Source organism: Quercus suber, unplaced genomic scaffold, assembly GCF_002906115.3.
Source record: "Quercus suber isolate HL8 unplaced genomic scaffold, Cork oak 2.0 scaffold_288, whole genome shotgun sequence".
NCBI lineage: Eukaryota > Viridiplantae > Streptophyta > Magnoliopsida > Fagales > Fagaceae > Quercus > Quercus suber.
This window is the reverse complement of record NW_027069744.1, coordinates 747,990-765,776: the sequence shown is the minus strand read 5'-3', so window position 1 is coordinate 765,776 and position 17,787 is coordinate 747,990. Positions and strand designations below refer to the sequence as shown.

Below are 17,787 nucleotides of genomic sequence, written 5' to 3'. Positions count from 1 at the left end.
CTCAATGTTGAGTTCAGTCCAAATTCAACCAAATAATTTTCATCAGGCTGTGAAAAGTGATAAGAACAACAAATTCGACAAAATCAACTAAAAATCAAGTAATCAAAAACTTGTCTTATTCATATAATATCTGGAAATTAAAGGATGTATAGAATTTTATTATGAGCATGATGAAGTGTCTCACCATCCTCTCTTGTAATTTTCTGTAATAACTTGTTTAGAAAATGTAAGATTCTTCTTTCCTGTGCATGGATCACATATCTAGTTTGTAGCATTTCACATAACATTTGCACGAGCAAAATTTCTGCCTTTTATTTTAGTTATCTATTTTTCATTAAAAGTATTTCTTTCGTCCTTTGTGTATTAATGTGAAATTATTTTAATATTTTGAGAAGATCCATCCCATAATGCAGGATGCACTTAAGGCTTACGCCATCAGGCATGATATAGCCATGCACCATCTTTCAGCCAGAGGGGCAAAAACCATTTTATTTTTTAAGTAATACAATGTTTTTGAAGTGAGGAGATATATCATTTGCACAGTATGTGTACACAACACTCGATTGAATACAGCACCAATCATATGTTTTAGTTGTTTAACTTTCCTTGCAATAACAGCCTAACACATATCTGACCGAGTTATAGATCTTAAATATTAGATAGGTAGGCTATTTCTCTTGGAAAAACTTAAAAATCCATATAGGAGTGGGCACACTTAGACATACCCACAGATGACACAAGGGCACAAACTTGGAAGTTGATGGCTAGAGTGAAAGAGAGGTTTAACTGACACACAAAACAAGTAACTCAGGAAAATTAGGAATTTATAGCCACTTTATACCAAACATATCTTACTGTAACGGACAACAGAAAGATGCTCTTTGTATTCTTGCAAGCACAACAACATCCTTTCTTATAAGTTAAGAAGAAAAGGGTTTCAATATCCCCCTTTTTTTTGATAAGTAAGAAAGATGTATATTTAGTGACATATTAACTAAGTTACTAAAATGGGAGAAATATAAGTTGAAACAAGCAAATGCAAAATCCATACTGGAAAGATCACCTCTTTTTGTATGATCTTCAACTCAACAGTGCCCTGTATTGCAATCACTTTTCCTTTTTTCTTAGGTCAAGTCTTACTACCTAGGACCAACTCACTTTGTAATAATGTCATGAATTTGGGTACAAATCAAGGTAGCACCTGTAAAGATGACACAAGATGTTAGCAAATTCACATAAAACATTAAAAAAAAATCAGAATAAAATGTCATTCTTCAAAAAATAATGTACCTAAAGCTGATGATGATATTCTTCCTAGCAAAACTTGTCCTGAGGAATTTGCTTGGCATGATGCAGCGTATGAGATGGAGGATCTACCACCAAAAGTGATTTGTGATGGCTTCTCCACATGGTCATACTTCAGATACAAGTTGGAAAAGTTTCTCTCTTGGACCCATACTAGCTAAGTGCTTAATATTGAAACCAATACATAAAAAATATAAATAAAAATATTCACAAGTTTGGGTTATCTTTCATTATCGAGAAGGTTGGGTTATGACCGTATCATGGGTGTATCTCATACAAATTGACAATTTCTTTTAAAATTAATTAACAAAAAATGGGGATATGCATGCAAGAGTATCTCAGAGGTATCCAGTATGGATACATATTGGATACGGTTTCATGAGCAAAACCGAAGTATTGTGCTTCCTATTTATACTTAAGTTTTATCCTTAACCAACTTAGTAGTATTCTTAAGTCTATAAATAAGTTTGTTAATATATTTAAAATTTAACTCAATGTTGAGTTCAGTCCAAATTCAACCAAATAATTTTCATCAGGCTGTAAAAAGTGATAAGAACAACAAATTCGACAAAATCAACTAAAAATCAAGTAATCAAAAACTTGTCTTATTCATATAATATCTGGAAATTAAAGGATGTATAGAATTTTATTATGAGCATGATGAAGTGTCTCACCATCCTCTCTTGTAATTTTCTGTAATAACTTGTTTAGAAAATGTAAGATTCTTCTTTCCTGTGCATGGATCACATATCTAGTTTGTAGCATTTCACATAACATTTGCACGAGCAAAATTTCTGCCTTTTATTTTAGTTATCTATTTTTCATTAAAAGTATTTCTTTCGTCCTTTGTGTATTAATGTGAAATTATTTTAATATTTTGAGAAGATCCATCCCATAATGCAGGATGCACTTAAGGCTTACGCCATCAGGCATGATATAGCCATGCACCATCTTTCAGCCAGAGGGGCAAAAACCATTTTATTTTTTAAGTAATACAATGTTTTTGAAGTGAGGAGATATATCATTTGCACAGTATGTGTACACAACACTCGATTGAATACAGCACCAATCATATGTTTTAGTTGTTTAACTTTCCTTGCAATAACAGCCTAACACATATCTGACCGAGTTATAGATCTTAAATATTAGATAGGTAGGCTATTTCTCTTGGAAAAACTTAAAAATCCAAATAGGAGTGGGCACACTTAGACATACCCACAGATGACACAAGGGCACAAACTTGGAAGTTGATGGCTAGAGTGAAAGAGAGGTTTAACTGACACACAAAACAAGTAACTCAGGAAAATTAGGAATTTATAGCCACTTTATACCAAACATATCTTACTGTAACGGACAACAGAAAGATGCTCTTTGTATTCTTGCAAGCACAACAACATCCTTTCTTATAAGTTAAGAAGAAAAGGGTTTCAATATCCCCCTTTTTTTTGATAAGTAAGAAAGATGTATATTTAGTGACATATTAACTAAGTTACTAAAATGGGAGAAATATAAGTTGAAACAAGCAAATGCAAAATCCATACTGGAAAGATCACCTCTTTTTGTATGATCTTCAACTCAACAGTGCCCTGTATTGCAATCACTTTTCCTTTTTTCTTAGGTCAAGTCTTACTACCTAGGACCAACTCACTTTGTAATAATGTCATGAATTTGGGTACAAATCAAGGTAGCACCTGTAAAAATGACACAAGATGTTAGCAAATTCACATAAAAATAAATAAATAAACATTAAAAAAAATCAGAATAAAATGTCATTCTTCAAAAAATAATGTACCTAAAGCTGATGATGATATTCTTCCTAGCAAAACTTGTCCTGAGGAATTTGCTTGGCATGATGCAGCGTATGAGATGGAGGATCTACCACCAAAAGTGATTTGTGATGGCTTCTCCACATGGTCATACTTCAGATACAAGTTGGAAAAGTTTCTCTCTTGGACCCATAATGACTTCATGAGTAGGTGTTTAGAATATTGTTTTACAACAAAGAAGTGCTTTTTTAGATTGTAAAGCCTGCAAGTTAGCAATTGGGGGCCATTACTATGGACATTGTAGAAAAATGTCATCTGAAAAAGTCGGACTGATCAACCACAGGTCCCACCTAGGTCATCAATTACTCCATCTTAAAGATCAATATCTCGACCATCTAAATGTTTTTGCCTTCATTAGTCTCACTAGAGGATAAGCCATTATAAACAGAACTCCATGGTTGATTTGCTGAGAACATTTCAGCTAAAATTCACAATTTATTATTTCCATCGTTCCAAAAATAATAATAAAACTCAATCTTAGTTTGCAATTGTCCAGTAACGTCAAGACTTCGCTTGAATATCTAATATAAGACTCAGGGAAGGTAAGCATGCATGACTGATGTCTCTAAATCAGTCAGTCCTTGGATCTAGTAAGAAACATTATATGCACAATCACCAATAGTCTTTGCAAGAACACAATCCATCCTTAAAATGATGAAATCTATTAGCATCCCTCAAAATGATATCCCTCCCTGTCACTTTTGCTATTAATTTGATTGCAGAATGACAGTCCCCACAAACCCGAAGATTCTTCATCACCCGAATGGGCACCCCTTCTGGCAACTTTAGGAGTCCATATGCTACAGCCAGTTTCTCACTATGATACCCCAACAAATGCACCTTTTCTTCTTCATCCACATCATGCAGCACAAAGCTACCATCAGGGCAGTACCCAGCTTCTCTTAACAATCCACTTATTCTCTCCAACATTTTCATGATCAAGTCCTGCTCAGGGTGGCCCATGCTATCTCCCCCTGTAAACATATGTACTTTCTTTTCCACCTCAATCCAGCTACAGCCAGGGGACTTGCTCACACTTCTTCTCATTTTTTTCCTCAAGACTGCAACATCACCCCATTTACCTTTGGATGCATAAATATTTGATAACAAAGTGTAATGCCCAGAATTTTTGGGCTCAAGCTGTACAAGTTTCTTTGCTGCAACTTCAGCCAAATCCAGCTTCATGTGGGTTCTACATGCACCTAATAAAGCACCCCAAACAACAGCATCTGCCTCCACCGGCATACTCTCAATCAAATTCATTGCCTCATTTACCTGTCCTGCCCGTCCAAGTAGATCAACCATGCAAGCATAGTGTTCAGTTCTTTGCTCCACTTGATATTTGGAGTTCATTGACTCAAAAATTTCAAGCCCTTCTTTAACCTTCCCAGTGTAGCTGCATGCTGAAAGAACTCCAATAAAGGTGACATCATCAGGCAAAATGTTCAAAGAACACATCTCATAGAAAACCTGCAAAGCTTCCTCACCTAAACCATGTTGAGCATACCCTGTAATAATAGAATTCCACATAACAATATCCTTTGGAGCAAACCTGTCAAACACCAACTTTGCCTTCACAAGGTTGCCACATTTAACATACATTGTGATCAATACTGAGGCAACATACACATCAAGATCATAATGGGATCTCACCAACTGGCCATGAACCTGTTTACCATGATCAAGGCTTGCCAGGCTGGCACAAAGACCGAGAGCACTGATCAAAGAAGGGAAGTTAGGCCTAACTCCTTCTCTTTGCATTACAGCAAACAAATTAAGTGCTTCCAATTCAAATTCATTCTGTTCATAAACCTTTATCATTGCACTCCACGTCCCATCATCTTTCTCTCTCATTTGGTCAAACACCCACCTTGCTTTAGCTACCTCCCCATTCTGGCCAAGTCCAAGAATCATCGCATTGCAAGCAACAATTGACTTCACTGGCATTGCATCAAAAAGCTCCAAAGCCTCTTCTATCCGCTCACATTGAGTGTACCCCATCAGCATTGCTGTCCATGACACCTCATTTTTCTCTGGCATCACTTCAAAAAGCTTTCTAGCAACATCAACACGCTGGTTATGCACATACCCAGAAATCATAGTAGTCCAAGTAATCACATTCCTTCGTGGCATCTCATCGAAAATCCCACGAGCTTCAGCCAACCGCCCTTCTTGACAAAACCCTCCAATCATACTAGTCCTTGCCACGACATCCTTCTCAGGCATCATATCAAAAATCCGACAAGCCTCATCAATACGACCCTCTTGTATTAGACCACCCAACATCACCGTCCACGACACAACATTCTTTTCAGGCATTTGCCAAAAGAGTGATTCAGCCTCCGAAACCATACCCTCTTTCACATATCCCCTAACCATCGCAGTCCATGAAACAACATTTCTTTCAGGCATCAAATCGAATACCTTTCTAGCTTCACTAACCATCCCATTCTTTATATACCCGGATATCAACCCATTCCAAGAAACAACACACCTCTCCGGCATTCTATCAAACAAAATCTTAGCTTCTCGGGGCTGATAATTTTGGAAATACCCAGCAATAATTGAGTTCCAAGCAACAACGCTTTTATCAGGCATTTTATCAAACACCTTCCGGGCATTCTCGATATGGCCAATACGGGCATACCTTGCAATCTGAGAAAGGGAGGAAATTCCAACACTTGTACAATATATCCTATATGGGTTTAACCTAAAATGCATTGTTTAACTAGAATCTGAATTACCCAGATGAAAAAGACACTAAATTTTAAAACCTTTATAGGAAATTTTGCAGTTTCTTTAGATACCCAGATATCAAATATGGCTAAAAATTGTAAAACAGTGATAAAGTTAGGATTTTGGTTCAGAATTGTGAAGATTGAGACTGGTTTTTTTTCAACTATGCAAGAGCGCGGGAAACCCTTTTGAGGCCAAGCGAGGGTGACCTAACCTAATTTATACTAACTTTGTGAGACTAATAAGTAGAAAGAACCGTCGTCGTTTTGGTAACCATTTATGTTTGTAAAAGCTATTACTGACAGTGTAATGTTTTTATGGCAACGAATTTGTAATAAATAGAAAGGTTCCTTACCAAAAGAACTTTTGAAGCTTATAGCAATTTTTTTCTTTATAAGCTTCAATTTCATATAATTAAAAGCCTATTAAAGTTGGGGTGAAGCTTATATCAATCATTTTATTAAAGTGGATACGACACAATTCAAACACGTGTTTAAAATTGGACATGTGTCTGAATCGTACTGTGTCTAGTACAAAAATGTACTAGATACAAATTAGTATTCATTAGTTGGTATATGTTACTATAATAAATCTTAAAAGAAAATTATGTTAAGTTGTTTATTTGAGCTTTTTCTTTTTATGCATAATTTTTTAAAGATCTACAAAGTGATAAAGATATAAGAAAAGTGTAGGTTAATGTATCAAATTTTACTCTTCTTTTTTTTCCTATTAGTTTTTATCTACCAAATGGGTTCCCTTCCAATAATGTGAATGTGTTAAGGCTAATCCAAATGCACTAGTACAAAGCAAGGAAGATAGGTATTTAAATAGAATAGTGGTAAAGTATTGAGATTGACATAGTTGTTTGTGAATTGTAGATTAGCTAAAATAATAAAAGAGGAATTTTTTAGACCAAATTTGACTAAAAGTGCAATGAGTTTGATGTAAATGTTCTTATACTTTCAAAGCAAAAGTGAAAAAGAAAATTGCTATTTTTGATCAAAAGAAAGAGTTGGTAAAATTTTAGAGTAATTCTTATCCGAAGTTTTTAAAATTTTATCTATTAATTGTGAAACGATTGTATAGAATTTTGCTATGGTTTGTTCATTTTTCAAAATTACAGATGGTTCATTGGTTTTGGTCTAACATTGAATTGAAGATTTTGGTCCAACGTTGTATTGATGGGTAACAATAAGCTTTGATAATGTCCTTTGACTTTCATTCCTTAAAAGTCAACATTACTTGCCTTAACGAAGATGACTTCATTATTCTAACATGTAATGTTCTGATTACAGTAGTTAGGAAAATACTATTGATTAGATGGAATAAATATCGATGTACAACAAATTAAAGTTAACCAAGTAAACCTACTACTAGTGTAAATACAAGAGTAAAATCTAATGAAAAAGCTATCATCAATCATTGAACCTACATACATTTAAATGGGAATTACAATAAACAAAAGCTACTTTGATGCATTAAAGTAGTAGATAAATCACAAACTAGGACTAATCCCTATCCTAAGGATTACAAAGAGTAATGAGTAGATATGTGAGTGATTCTACATCTGTTTTTTTAAGATGCAAGCTTATTTATACTTGAGACCTTGATAGTTATCCCTGATTATTCTTGTCCTTATAAATTATAAAACACTTGTTATTTACATTATATTACATAACAATTGTTAGATTGTGGCAATTCTTTTCACGCTCTTTGGAGCGATTTTTGAAGTGGGTGGCAAACTCCTTTTTCAAAATTCCGTGACATACATCCTAACCAAAATCTTTAGTGATAATTTATCACTAACAGCAACATAATTAAAAAAAACATTTAAACAATCCTTAAATGGTATTGTTTTGGTGCCTATTTAATTTATTGATTACGTAACATAATTCAATCAATCATTTCACAATGGATGAATAAAATATTAAGAATTTCAAGGTGAAATTATCTTACAAACTCTTAAAAATCCTAATTGCTAATGACAACCATAGTTTTTACTATTAATTTTGATAGCCTGTTGAATTAATTTTTCATCTAGTTTTCGTCAACTGTAAATGTAGGAATACCTCTTTCTTTAATTGTCTATGTAAAAACTAAGAACACTAATCTTTTACGAAAAATGTAGTAGGAGTATCTCTTTCTTTAATTGTCTACGTAAAAACTAAGGACACTTATCTTTTATGATACAGCCATATTTGGCTCTTTCCCATTTTTTATTTCAGAGCAAAAATATGTCTAGTTGTCTTGGCTCCTCAAATTCTTAGCCAAATGAGCAATAACTCACAAATGGTGGAAAACTTTCAGTTCCATTTTTATGCACTTCTTTATAAAAGGGCTGACTCTTTCATTTCCATTGACCTTTTTGCTTGGCATGTGTACAAGTTACAAAACCTCCTCATCTTAACAGTATCTTCACTTCTACAAAGATCAACGTGGTTGTGGCAGCATTACAAGAAAAGAACAACATTTATGGAATTCAAGGCTGGCATGCTAATGGTCCTTAAATGGTCAGCGGCGACAAAAGAAATCGAATGTGGTACGTGGTGTAGAATAAACTGTGGAAAGTACTTTCGAGACTATGATGGTATTAGCAGCTTCAGTGTGATGGATCCCATCCCAGCTTATGAATTTAGATCCGTCATCACAGGCCTGAGAGCCAGGATTACCACATGTCACCTTGATATTGTAATTGTATGGAGGACCTCCAAAGCCACAGCATGCCATCAGTGGACTCGAGAAACCTAGATAAATAATCGATGATCAAAGCTATGCACTAATAGAACATTGTCTAGAGAAATATCACTCAACTAATATGGTTCATTCACTATCTATTCAATGCAGTAATTTAGTTTATGAGAACATGGATCACATTAGTGTTCCAAGAGATATAACAAAAGCAATCGGTGAAGGAGAGAAAAAACTTGAGAAACAATAAGCTTACCGTATTTGGTGGCATTGGCAATGAGATCATACTTGATGGAATATATATCTACATAGACAACATTAGCGTCTTTGAGTTCAGATCTCATCTCTATGCATAAATGGCGTAGTCCTTCATTGAATACTCTTGCAGCAGAATTGTAAGATGAAATACACCCATATGGATCCAAATCCTTGTTTTGCACTAATGACAGTTTTTGAGGGAGACAACCAAATGGCCCAGTATTGTGTATCCAAAAGTTCCTGCCACCTTGATTATATAAGGTCTGAATTTGGAGTAACAGAAAGATATTAGAAAGATATTAGAATTGATCAGGAAAACGTGCGCGATTAATGTGATATATTACTAAACAGAGTAAAATTTTTGCAGGAGTGTATTGAACTCACCTTAATCGCATTCTTGATTTCTGTAATGATTGATGGAATTCTTTTTACTACTTGCGCATAAGTTAGATTCTTGGAAAAGGAATCGGCAAGGTCATTTTGCCCAATATCAATCATGTAAAGTGCATTCCGGAACCCCTCATCGTTGATTGAATTTCCTGAACCTATATAACATCACTTTCACTAATAAACATGAATGTTGAAAGATGAATTACGTAGTTACTTTTTCAATATTTAAAATGATATCAATCATGCAAAAATTAATTAGAAAACCTTGACGCTACACCTGTTTGACAAAAATGTGCTTAAGTCCCTACCGTTGCAATAATTATTTTATGCATTGGATATACGTATCTGTTAGAGGTATATTAGACATACTAGCCCAAAGTAGGTGGGCTTGGGCCTATTACATTAGGCTGATATATCTCTAATGTGTGAAGGATGCATATATTCAATGCATGAGATACCTTCTCTTACTGTTGGCAAGCCTAATAAACAAATAGGTCAATACATCTTAGTCCAGGAAGGAACATATTAGAGTCTTAGACCACACAGTTTTGATATGTGGCGAGAACAAAACAAAAACCCTTTTCAATCCTAGTTTCTCCTATGTTTAAAATAGGGGTACCATGGTTTTCCCCAATGCCTTCTATCTAATTCACTGAATGGTTACTTGTGGTTCCCTTTTTTTTTTTTTTTTTAATAGTGACTACTTGTGATTCTAAGGAGCTAAAAACACCATATTTTACTACTCAGTCACATTTCAAGGTTAACCGTCTGCATTTGACATTACATCTGTATCTATGTACCAAATTTAAATCTGAGGATGAAATGCATTGGATCAGACATGTTAGATATATTCGCAGGTTCTGGATCCAAGCCAATTATATTGTTGAAGTTATAATTGTGTTAGTGGTCCTAGTCCTAGTCATAACTGTACTAGCACAATCAATATAGACATCAGCAATATAAAGGACATTGGGCCCTGAATCCGTGCATGTTTCTAAGAGTATCTTTAGATGAGCTTATTTTCATCAGTTTAGTTTGATTGAAAATTTTTAACTACGTAAAAGTACCACAACTTAATGACACGTGCGACTATGATTAATGAACCATTACTTTTACATAGACCCATTATTTTTCTTATTCATTCACTGTTGCACATATTAAGATTATGACAAAAGTTGTGTCCCTAGATTTCATCTTTTATGTATATAGCAAATAGAGAGACAAAGTGAATGCAAAGTAAAAAGAGAAATTACCTGCAGTAACAAGTTCAAGGGTGCGAGCCTTGTAATGAAGGAACTGCATGAGCTGGATGGTCAAAGAAAAAGGAACAAATTTAGGGAGGGTAGCGGACCCCGCTACAGCAAAGTTTGCCCCATTTGCGAACTTGGACCCACCTAAGGAGTCTAAATATGGGCTCACAAAACTTGTATTCAAACTCTGGCCTACACCAAAAAAAAAAATAATAATAATTACTTTTTTTTTTGAGAATCTCAGATATTTTTTATAATGTATAGTTTTTTGTTTTTGTTTTGGGTTAAAATATAATGTATAGTTTAAAACTTTGGATCTCATGCCCCTGACACTCTGTCAGTCCACTTGATGGGTCTGATAAGTAATAATGATTTAAGAAACAAAGTAAAAAAAATGATTAAAAAAGAAGAAGAAGAAGATTCATATATGGCAACATGGCTATCACCGACACAAATACAGTGACTATTATATAAAAAAAACTCTCTCCCATAAAATTTTTTTTTTATTTTAAAAAACTCTTCTTGTTTCGTATTTTTATTGGATATGAAATTTGAAAATTTAACATTTGAATTATAGGTTCTTTATGTTCTTAATATGCATGTCAAATTTTATTCAAATCGGATATTATAATGTTATTTACTATTCGATCAATAAATTTACTTTTTATGCATAATTTTAGACCACAAAAACTTGATATTTAAACATTTAATTGATAACATATGTATTGATCTTTGATCTTCTTTAAATTGTGCAAACATAGATGATATAATAAGAATGTGCAATCCAATAGTCAAATATTTAAAATTCACATCTAATAAAAAAATATACAAAGAGTTTAAGAGAGAAACCTTTTCAAAATACTCACATTCAGTGATTATTATATAAATTAGACAGATTAGATCCTCAATTTTTTTTAAATTATTTTATTCTTAGTAGCATTAAATGCACATATTAATTTAATTAGGACAAAAGTAAAACTTAAGAAACCTAAGTATAATTCATTAAATTGGTGCAACATCATTGTGGAGGGGGATTCAAAAATATGTTTTGATGCCCTGTCCAAAGCAGAAGAACCAACTGATTGGTCCATCTCCTCCATCATTCGTGATGCTGCTGACATGTGTGCATCTTTTGATAATTGTGAGTTTTGTTGGGTTAAGAGATCTCTAAACTCAGTAACTCGTTCTATTGCTAAATATGCTATTGCTTTTAAAGTAGGTTTCTTGTGTAATAACTGTAATTTGTCTCTCCCTATCTTGAAAGCTTGTAGGCAAGATTGTTGTACCTCCTGTTGTTTTGCTTAATCTAATGAAATGGCAGATTATAAAAAAAAATAAAAAATAAAAAAATAAAAAAAACTAAATTATTTTGTTATGATATTAAAAAATGTGGCTTATGAGACAATACAGCAAAACCATGTGAGTTATTAACCTTTTTTTTTTTTTTTGAGGAAGATTTATTAACTAATTATTAACTAATGCACTTCTTTCTTTGTACATAATTCCACTTACCACTATGTTGTTGAATTTTCATCTTTTTAGACCAAAGTGCCCCGACTAATAATGCACATGTAGTTGATGAGAAAAGCTTAAAGCATGGACAGAAAAGAGTTTTCACTTTTCACACTCATCGAAGAGACAAGAAGAAGAGAAGAAATGTACAACCAAAAAGAGCATATCTCAGAAAAAAAGAAAAACTAGGACAGACAAAGACGTTATAGAACCCGGACCCACACCTCTTCCAAAATAAAAAATTGAGGGCCCAGAAAACATCACAAATCTCTCTCTATCACGAGATTTACATCACACACTACAAAGTGGGCCCTTCACACCAAGCAGGTCCCACCAAAAATTGACCTTAATAATCTTCACAAATCACAAACCAGTGTTGTACAATTTGACCTTAACAATCATTTCCTAATTTCATTAGTTTTATCTTGCCTGTGAAAATTATTTTAAAAATTAAAGATTGAAACTTTCCTCTTTAATTTCTCTCTCTTTTTTTTTTGAGAATTTTTTTTAATTATTAAATTGGAGCAACATTATTTTAAAATTTAATTGAATCTACTATTAATCCTATTTCACTTCTTGAAAATTTTTTACTTTTATTGAAAAATTATTGTTTTATTTATTTATTTTTCACTAAATTTTATATGGACCACATCATCAATGAATTGATTGGTAAACCAATCGCCTTTTAAAAAAAATTGTGAAATTTTTCCTAATAAAATTTGAAATTTATATCTTTTAAATTTTTTACGTATAAAATTATATCTATAGTATATTTTTTAAATTTGAGAACGCAAAAAGCAAAAGGCTGAACCAATTTTAAAGGTCTTTTTTTTTTTTTTTAACCTATAAAGTTTATATAGACAAAAATAAAATAAAATAAAACATATCAACACCAATATGGTAGCTATAGTGCCACATGTAAGAAAATTCTAGATATAGACGAATTGAAAAAAAGGTTGAAGTAAGAGTTGAGGTCAGGGTGGAGGGTCCCACTTACAGAGGAGGTCGATCAAGAGCCGTCCATCAGAGAAGCGACCGGTTGATCTTTGGAAGAAGATACGGCCATTGGGAGAGTTGATGGGGAAGCCGAGTCCGGCGGCGAGTCCACCCGTGTCCGAGTTGGAGTCACCAAAGTTGAAGATAACTGGGGGTCTCTTACTGCACTGACAGTGAACTGTGTGTGGAAATGAAAGTAGCAGAAGGCAGAGCAATGGAACAAGAAAGAAGAAGAGGAAGAAGTGGGAAAGGAAGTGAGAGTGCATTGTGGGAATGTGAAAAGTGGGTGAGTGAAGTGAGAATGAGAGTGAGGCTTTGGTTCACTTTTTGTTAGTTTCTTTAATGGGTTGGTGTTGTTTTTTTGAGACTGTTGGACCCTTCTTAATGTGTGTTAATATATGTAAGGATGTTTGGTCGGTGGCTGGAGGTGAATGAAGGGGAGAGATGGGTCACAATTAAGGTTTCCATGAACTTTGGTAAAAAAAAAATAATGTTATTTCAATCTGCAGAGGATTTGGAGATGAATTGACACATCTTCGTATATAAAATGCTTGAAGAACAAGAAATAGTTTGAATTACAAAACTAGCAGTATGTTCTAATTACCTCTAAAAAAAATTTATGAAGAATGTACTGTACTTATAATTACTCTAGAAAATTGAAGTTATTTGTGTTTTATTTTATGTATATGTCAATGTCACGGATCAAGTTTCATTTAAAAACTAATAATAAACAACTCAATTGGAGTTTCTTAATTGTTTATCTTTCCTAGCAAGTGGTATCAATGAACATGGTGGTGTGCATGAAGATAGCACGGTGTTTAGTGGTTTCAATTGCAAATTGAACGGGGATAGAGCAAGTCTAAAGGCTTGCATAAATGATTTTAAAAAATGCCCAACAAAGGAAGGAAATAGTATTATTTTACCATTTTCAAATGTTTGGATGATAGGAAAAGTCGTTGTATTTTATTTTAGGTAAATGTCAATGTCACATACCAAGATTCATTTAAAAACTAATAATAAACTACTCAATTGGAGCCTCTTAAATGTGTTATCTCCCCTAACAAGTGGTATTAATGGTGGCATGCTTAAGATAATAAGGTGTTTAAGGTCTCTTTCGTACTTGAAATGAGGATAGAGAAAATCTAAAAACCTGCACTAATAATCTTTAAAAAAAAAACCCAACAAAGGATGGAAAAAATATTATCTTACTATTTTCAAATGTTTGGATGATAGCAAAAGTGAGCATCATGACCACATAGGCCAAGTTATTATTATCATAATTTTTACTTCAGCTTCGGTATTAACATCCATCTTTGTAACAAAAAATAAGAAGTTACAGGGACAAAATCTTTCAAAAATTTTGACATGACCTATTGTGGTTGATATATAATAAAATAAACCAGTTTATAACTCATGCAAGTGTACATGTGCAATTACGAATAACCATAATTATATATATATATATATATATATTAGACATTTATACCTACCAAGTAAGAGGTTGTAAATTATCCAAAAAAGAAAAAGAAAAAAGTAAGTAATTATAAACCGCCATAACAATGAGATAATATTATCTTCCATTTAAATCATTCAATTCCCTTCAATTTCTAGTTAGATGTGAAAAAACGTTACATTTATTTAATTTCATGTTATTCAAATGGATTCTATGTATCTTACACTTGAATAAAAATCGGAGGGAATTAGAGAATGTAATAGGAGGGGTTCCTTGTTTTGAAAGTATTACATAGAATCATGATAAATTCAAATTGATTCTTTTATAATTTCTAAGTTTAGACATTAAAGTTTGCATGTAAATATAATTGGGACAAATTTATAGTTTAATTAGAATGGTGTTTGACATCAAATTATAGTGTAATTAGAAAGACACTTGTCACAAAATTGGAGGGCGATTAGAATTAAATTTGGATTATTGATTAAACTTGTGCTTTTGATAAATATAATCAGATTTCAACTTATAGCGTTCATTTCATAATATGTTAGATATGATGTAAGTAGTGGATCTATGTGAAAGTAATATTACTCCATTCATAACTTACCACCTTAGAAAGTTATGAAAAATATTGTATTTTTGTCGATTCATTAATTATACTTGAAATTATACTTGAAATTATAATCTATAATTCCTTCTTTTCCTTTTTTTTTTTTTGGGGACAAACTATGATCTAAAGTACTTAGGAATCCTAATGCAAGCTATAAGAATACAAAATATGCATGATGTGGGATTAAATGGGATCCTATCCTACATGGGATATATCGCAATAGGATTAAATTGTATAAGGATTCCTGGTAAAATCTCATATTTCCGCATCAATTTTTAATATTTTGAATAGAAAAAAGAATATGTTTGGTAATTATCTTTTTCCCAATTTTTGTTGTTCATAAAAACAGTTTTTCTATTTTATACAGAAGAAAATTTGTATGGTAACCCAAAACAAATAATTTTTTTTTTAAAAAAAAAATCTCAAAATACAATTATATGTGAAACTAATTAGTTTTCAAATCTCAGAACAAAAAAATTATTTTTATTTTTATTTAACCCTATGGTTCAACTAATAAACCAATGACCCGACTTATTGATCAGGTTAGCATTGAATTTGGGTTTAATAACTATGGTTTAATATGAAAGAAATGAATGAAAAAGAAAGAGAATAAATTAGGATGAAATACAATGGAATAAAAAAAAATTTGAGATATTTCTTTTTTGTAATTTGTTTGTGAGTATATAAAAAGACAAAAAAGCTTACAATTTTATAATTACACATTTCTTTAGTTTGTTTGCCTTTTTATTAGATGAGGGTAAAAATGTATTTAACTCTAGTTAATGAAGAGAATTATCAAAAAAGTTTAGGGAGAGTATTTTTTTGTTAAATCAAATTGTTGGCCTAGCCTTTTTTTATTATTATTATTATTATTATTAGGATTATTATTATGGGAATAAAAAAAAAGTTAGGAGGGGGTGACTAGTGTAGTTTCCCTACTTTGGCATAATCATAGTAGCCCATAATTACTCTTGAGTCAATACCTCATTTTGATGGAGTATAAAGAGCACTAATACAAACCTAATGAGAGGCAATTCAAACCCAAAACATTTTGCATAGCGGAATCTTTTTGACCCAAGGTCACAGGCACTAGGCCACCAATCGTGTTGAGGCTTTTTTATTATTGGTGCATTACAAAAGTAGTTAATTTCATTCGTAATTAAATCGACGTGAAAATGATGCTAGCTAGCAAATTGTGAATAAACGTTTAATTCCTAACATTGCTCATTCTCGTTTCCACTCACTTTCAAGCAAAACGTGAAGGTTGCTGTTTCATTGGCCTTTTCATCTCTTTCAAAAAGATAATTAAACGTGAAAGTGAAACTGATTATTTCCCTTCCATTTCATTTCCTGCTGTGCTAAACATACCGTTAAAGTTTCTATTTATTACTTACTAGTTTTATTTTTCTTATGGGTGCCGTTAAAGTTTCTATTAGAAGCAGGATTTGGGGTAATGATGAAAAGAATACCAAACTTTACTACACTTCGATAACTCGAGTACTAGCATGTTGCATTGGGCCAACCAGCTAAAAAGGTTCATTCACATTATTCACATTGCTGTGCCTTACTTAGTGATGATGGGCCAGGCATACAAGTTGGCCATGCTTTAACGGTTATCTCTAAAAGACTCATTACGTAAAGATTATTGTGATTATATTTATTCAAAAGATTAGTTAAGTGCTTTAAGAGTCCTGGACATCCGCATCAAGAAAAAAGGACAAAAAGAAGAAGAAGAAGAAGAAGTTTTCAGTTGCTTACACTAGGACTGCATTGATGTGTTACCATTACTATTTTACCTATGTGTTTCAAACACAATGTTATTTAGCCAACTTTCATGCATGGCCTATCAAGTATCAGCTACAAAACTTACATGCAAATTTTATATGATGCAGTGGTCTAATAAATAAGTCTTTTGATGATTTCATGGAGTTATGTTTAGGCCTGCTCTAATACTTTATGTTTAGCATATGATAATGACATAATGTTCCAAAGTATACTTGAACAGGTTTAGATATTCTCGTTTGTCAAAAAAAATACTAGCCCAAAAAAATTACTGGTTAGAAGCTTGAAGACTTTTTTGGTTTTTTTTATTTATTTTTTTAATTTCCCTACAAAAATAACAAACAAAAAAACAAAGATAATAAATACTTAATTAGTAGATAGCAGGACATGGCAGAGTCAGTGTTGCAACTGCGTACTTTAACAAAAACACAATGGTAGGTTAGTTACAAAGTGAGTTCTAGTTTAATTTGTTGGTTGGCAAGATATATTCCTTAGGGAAGGATGAGTGGCTATACACGTTTAGGAATATTATCAATTATTGTCCACTTATATATTTGAAGTAAACTTGTCTATTCCATATACATCAAGCAAGTATTCAAATCCAATAAAGGGAATTATTTCTTATACTCTAAAGTAATACTTGTTACACTAAGAAGAGATAAATGAATATACAAATCATATATATATATATATATAGGAAAAAGCATATTTTGTGTATGAATTCATTCGCTCTACTTGAAATGGATCAATTTTATGTTTTAGGTTAAATATTACAAATCTAACAATATATGGATTGCCATGTGATGCAACCATTTGTATATTATTAGATTCAAAAAAATAAAAATCGTAATCGTGGAATAGACTTCATTTAAAGTGTCCATTTAAGGTGAAATGGAGAAAAATTTGTTCCACTTCAATATATCCTAAAATAATACTACTTCTTTTGAGAACAAATTGATGGTGAATTACAAAAACCACTCTTAG

The 17,787-nt window shown here is 32.5% G+C and overlaps 2 protein-coding genes across 2 annotated transcripts; both read right to left on the bottom strand.

Annotated features, from left to right (window-relative positions):
* Positions 1-3,546: 3,546 nt before the first annotated feature.
* Positions 3,547-6,166, bottom strand: LOC112030365 (pentatricopeptide repeat-containing protein At1g56690, mitochondrial-like). The gene has a single exon (XM_024063052.2). The coding sequence runs from the start codon at positions 5,850-5,852 to the stop codon at positions 3,744-3,746; it is 2,109 nt and encodes a 702-aa protein (XP_023918820.2). The 5' UTR covers positions 5,853-6,166; the 3' UTR covers positions 3,547-3,743.
* Positions 6,167-8,190: 2,024 nt separating this feature from the next.
* Positions 8,191-13,445, bottom strand: LOC112030376 (GDSL esterase/lipase At1g09390). Its single transcript, XM_024063069.2, has 5 exons — positions 12,963-13,445; positions 10,457-10,645; positions 9,198-9,358; positions 8,812-9,076; positions 8,191-8,611 (listed from the first exon to the last, which is right to left on the bottom strand). The coding sequence occupies exons 1-5, from the start codon at positions 13,225-13,227 to the stop codon at positions 8,379-8,381; spliced, it is 1,113 nt and encodes a 370-aa protein (XP_023918837.2). The 5' UTR covers positions 13,228-13,445; the 3' UTR covers positions 8,191-8,378.
* Positions 13,446-17,787: the final 4,342 nt, after the last annotated feature.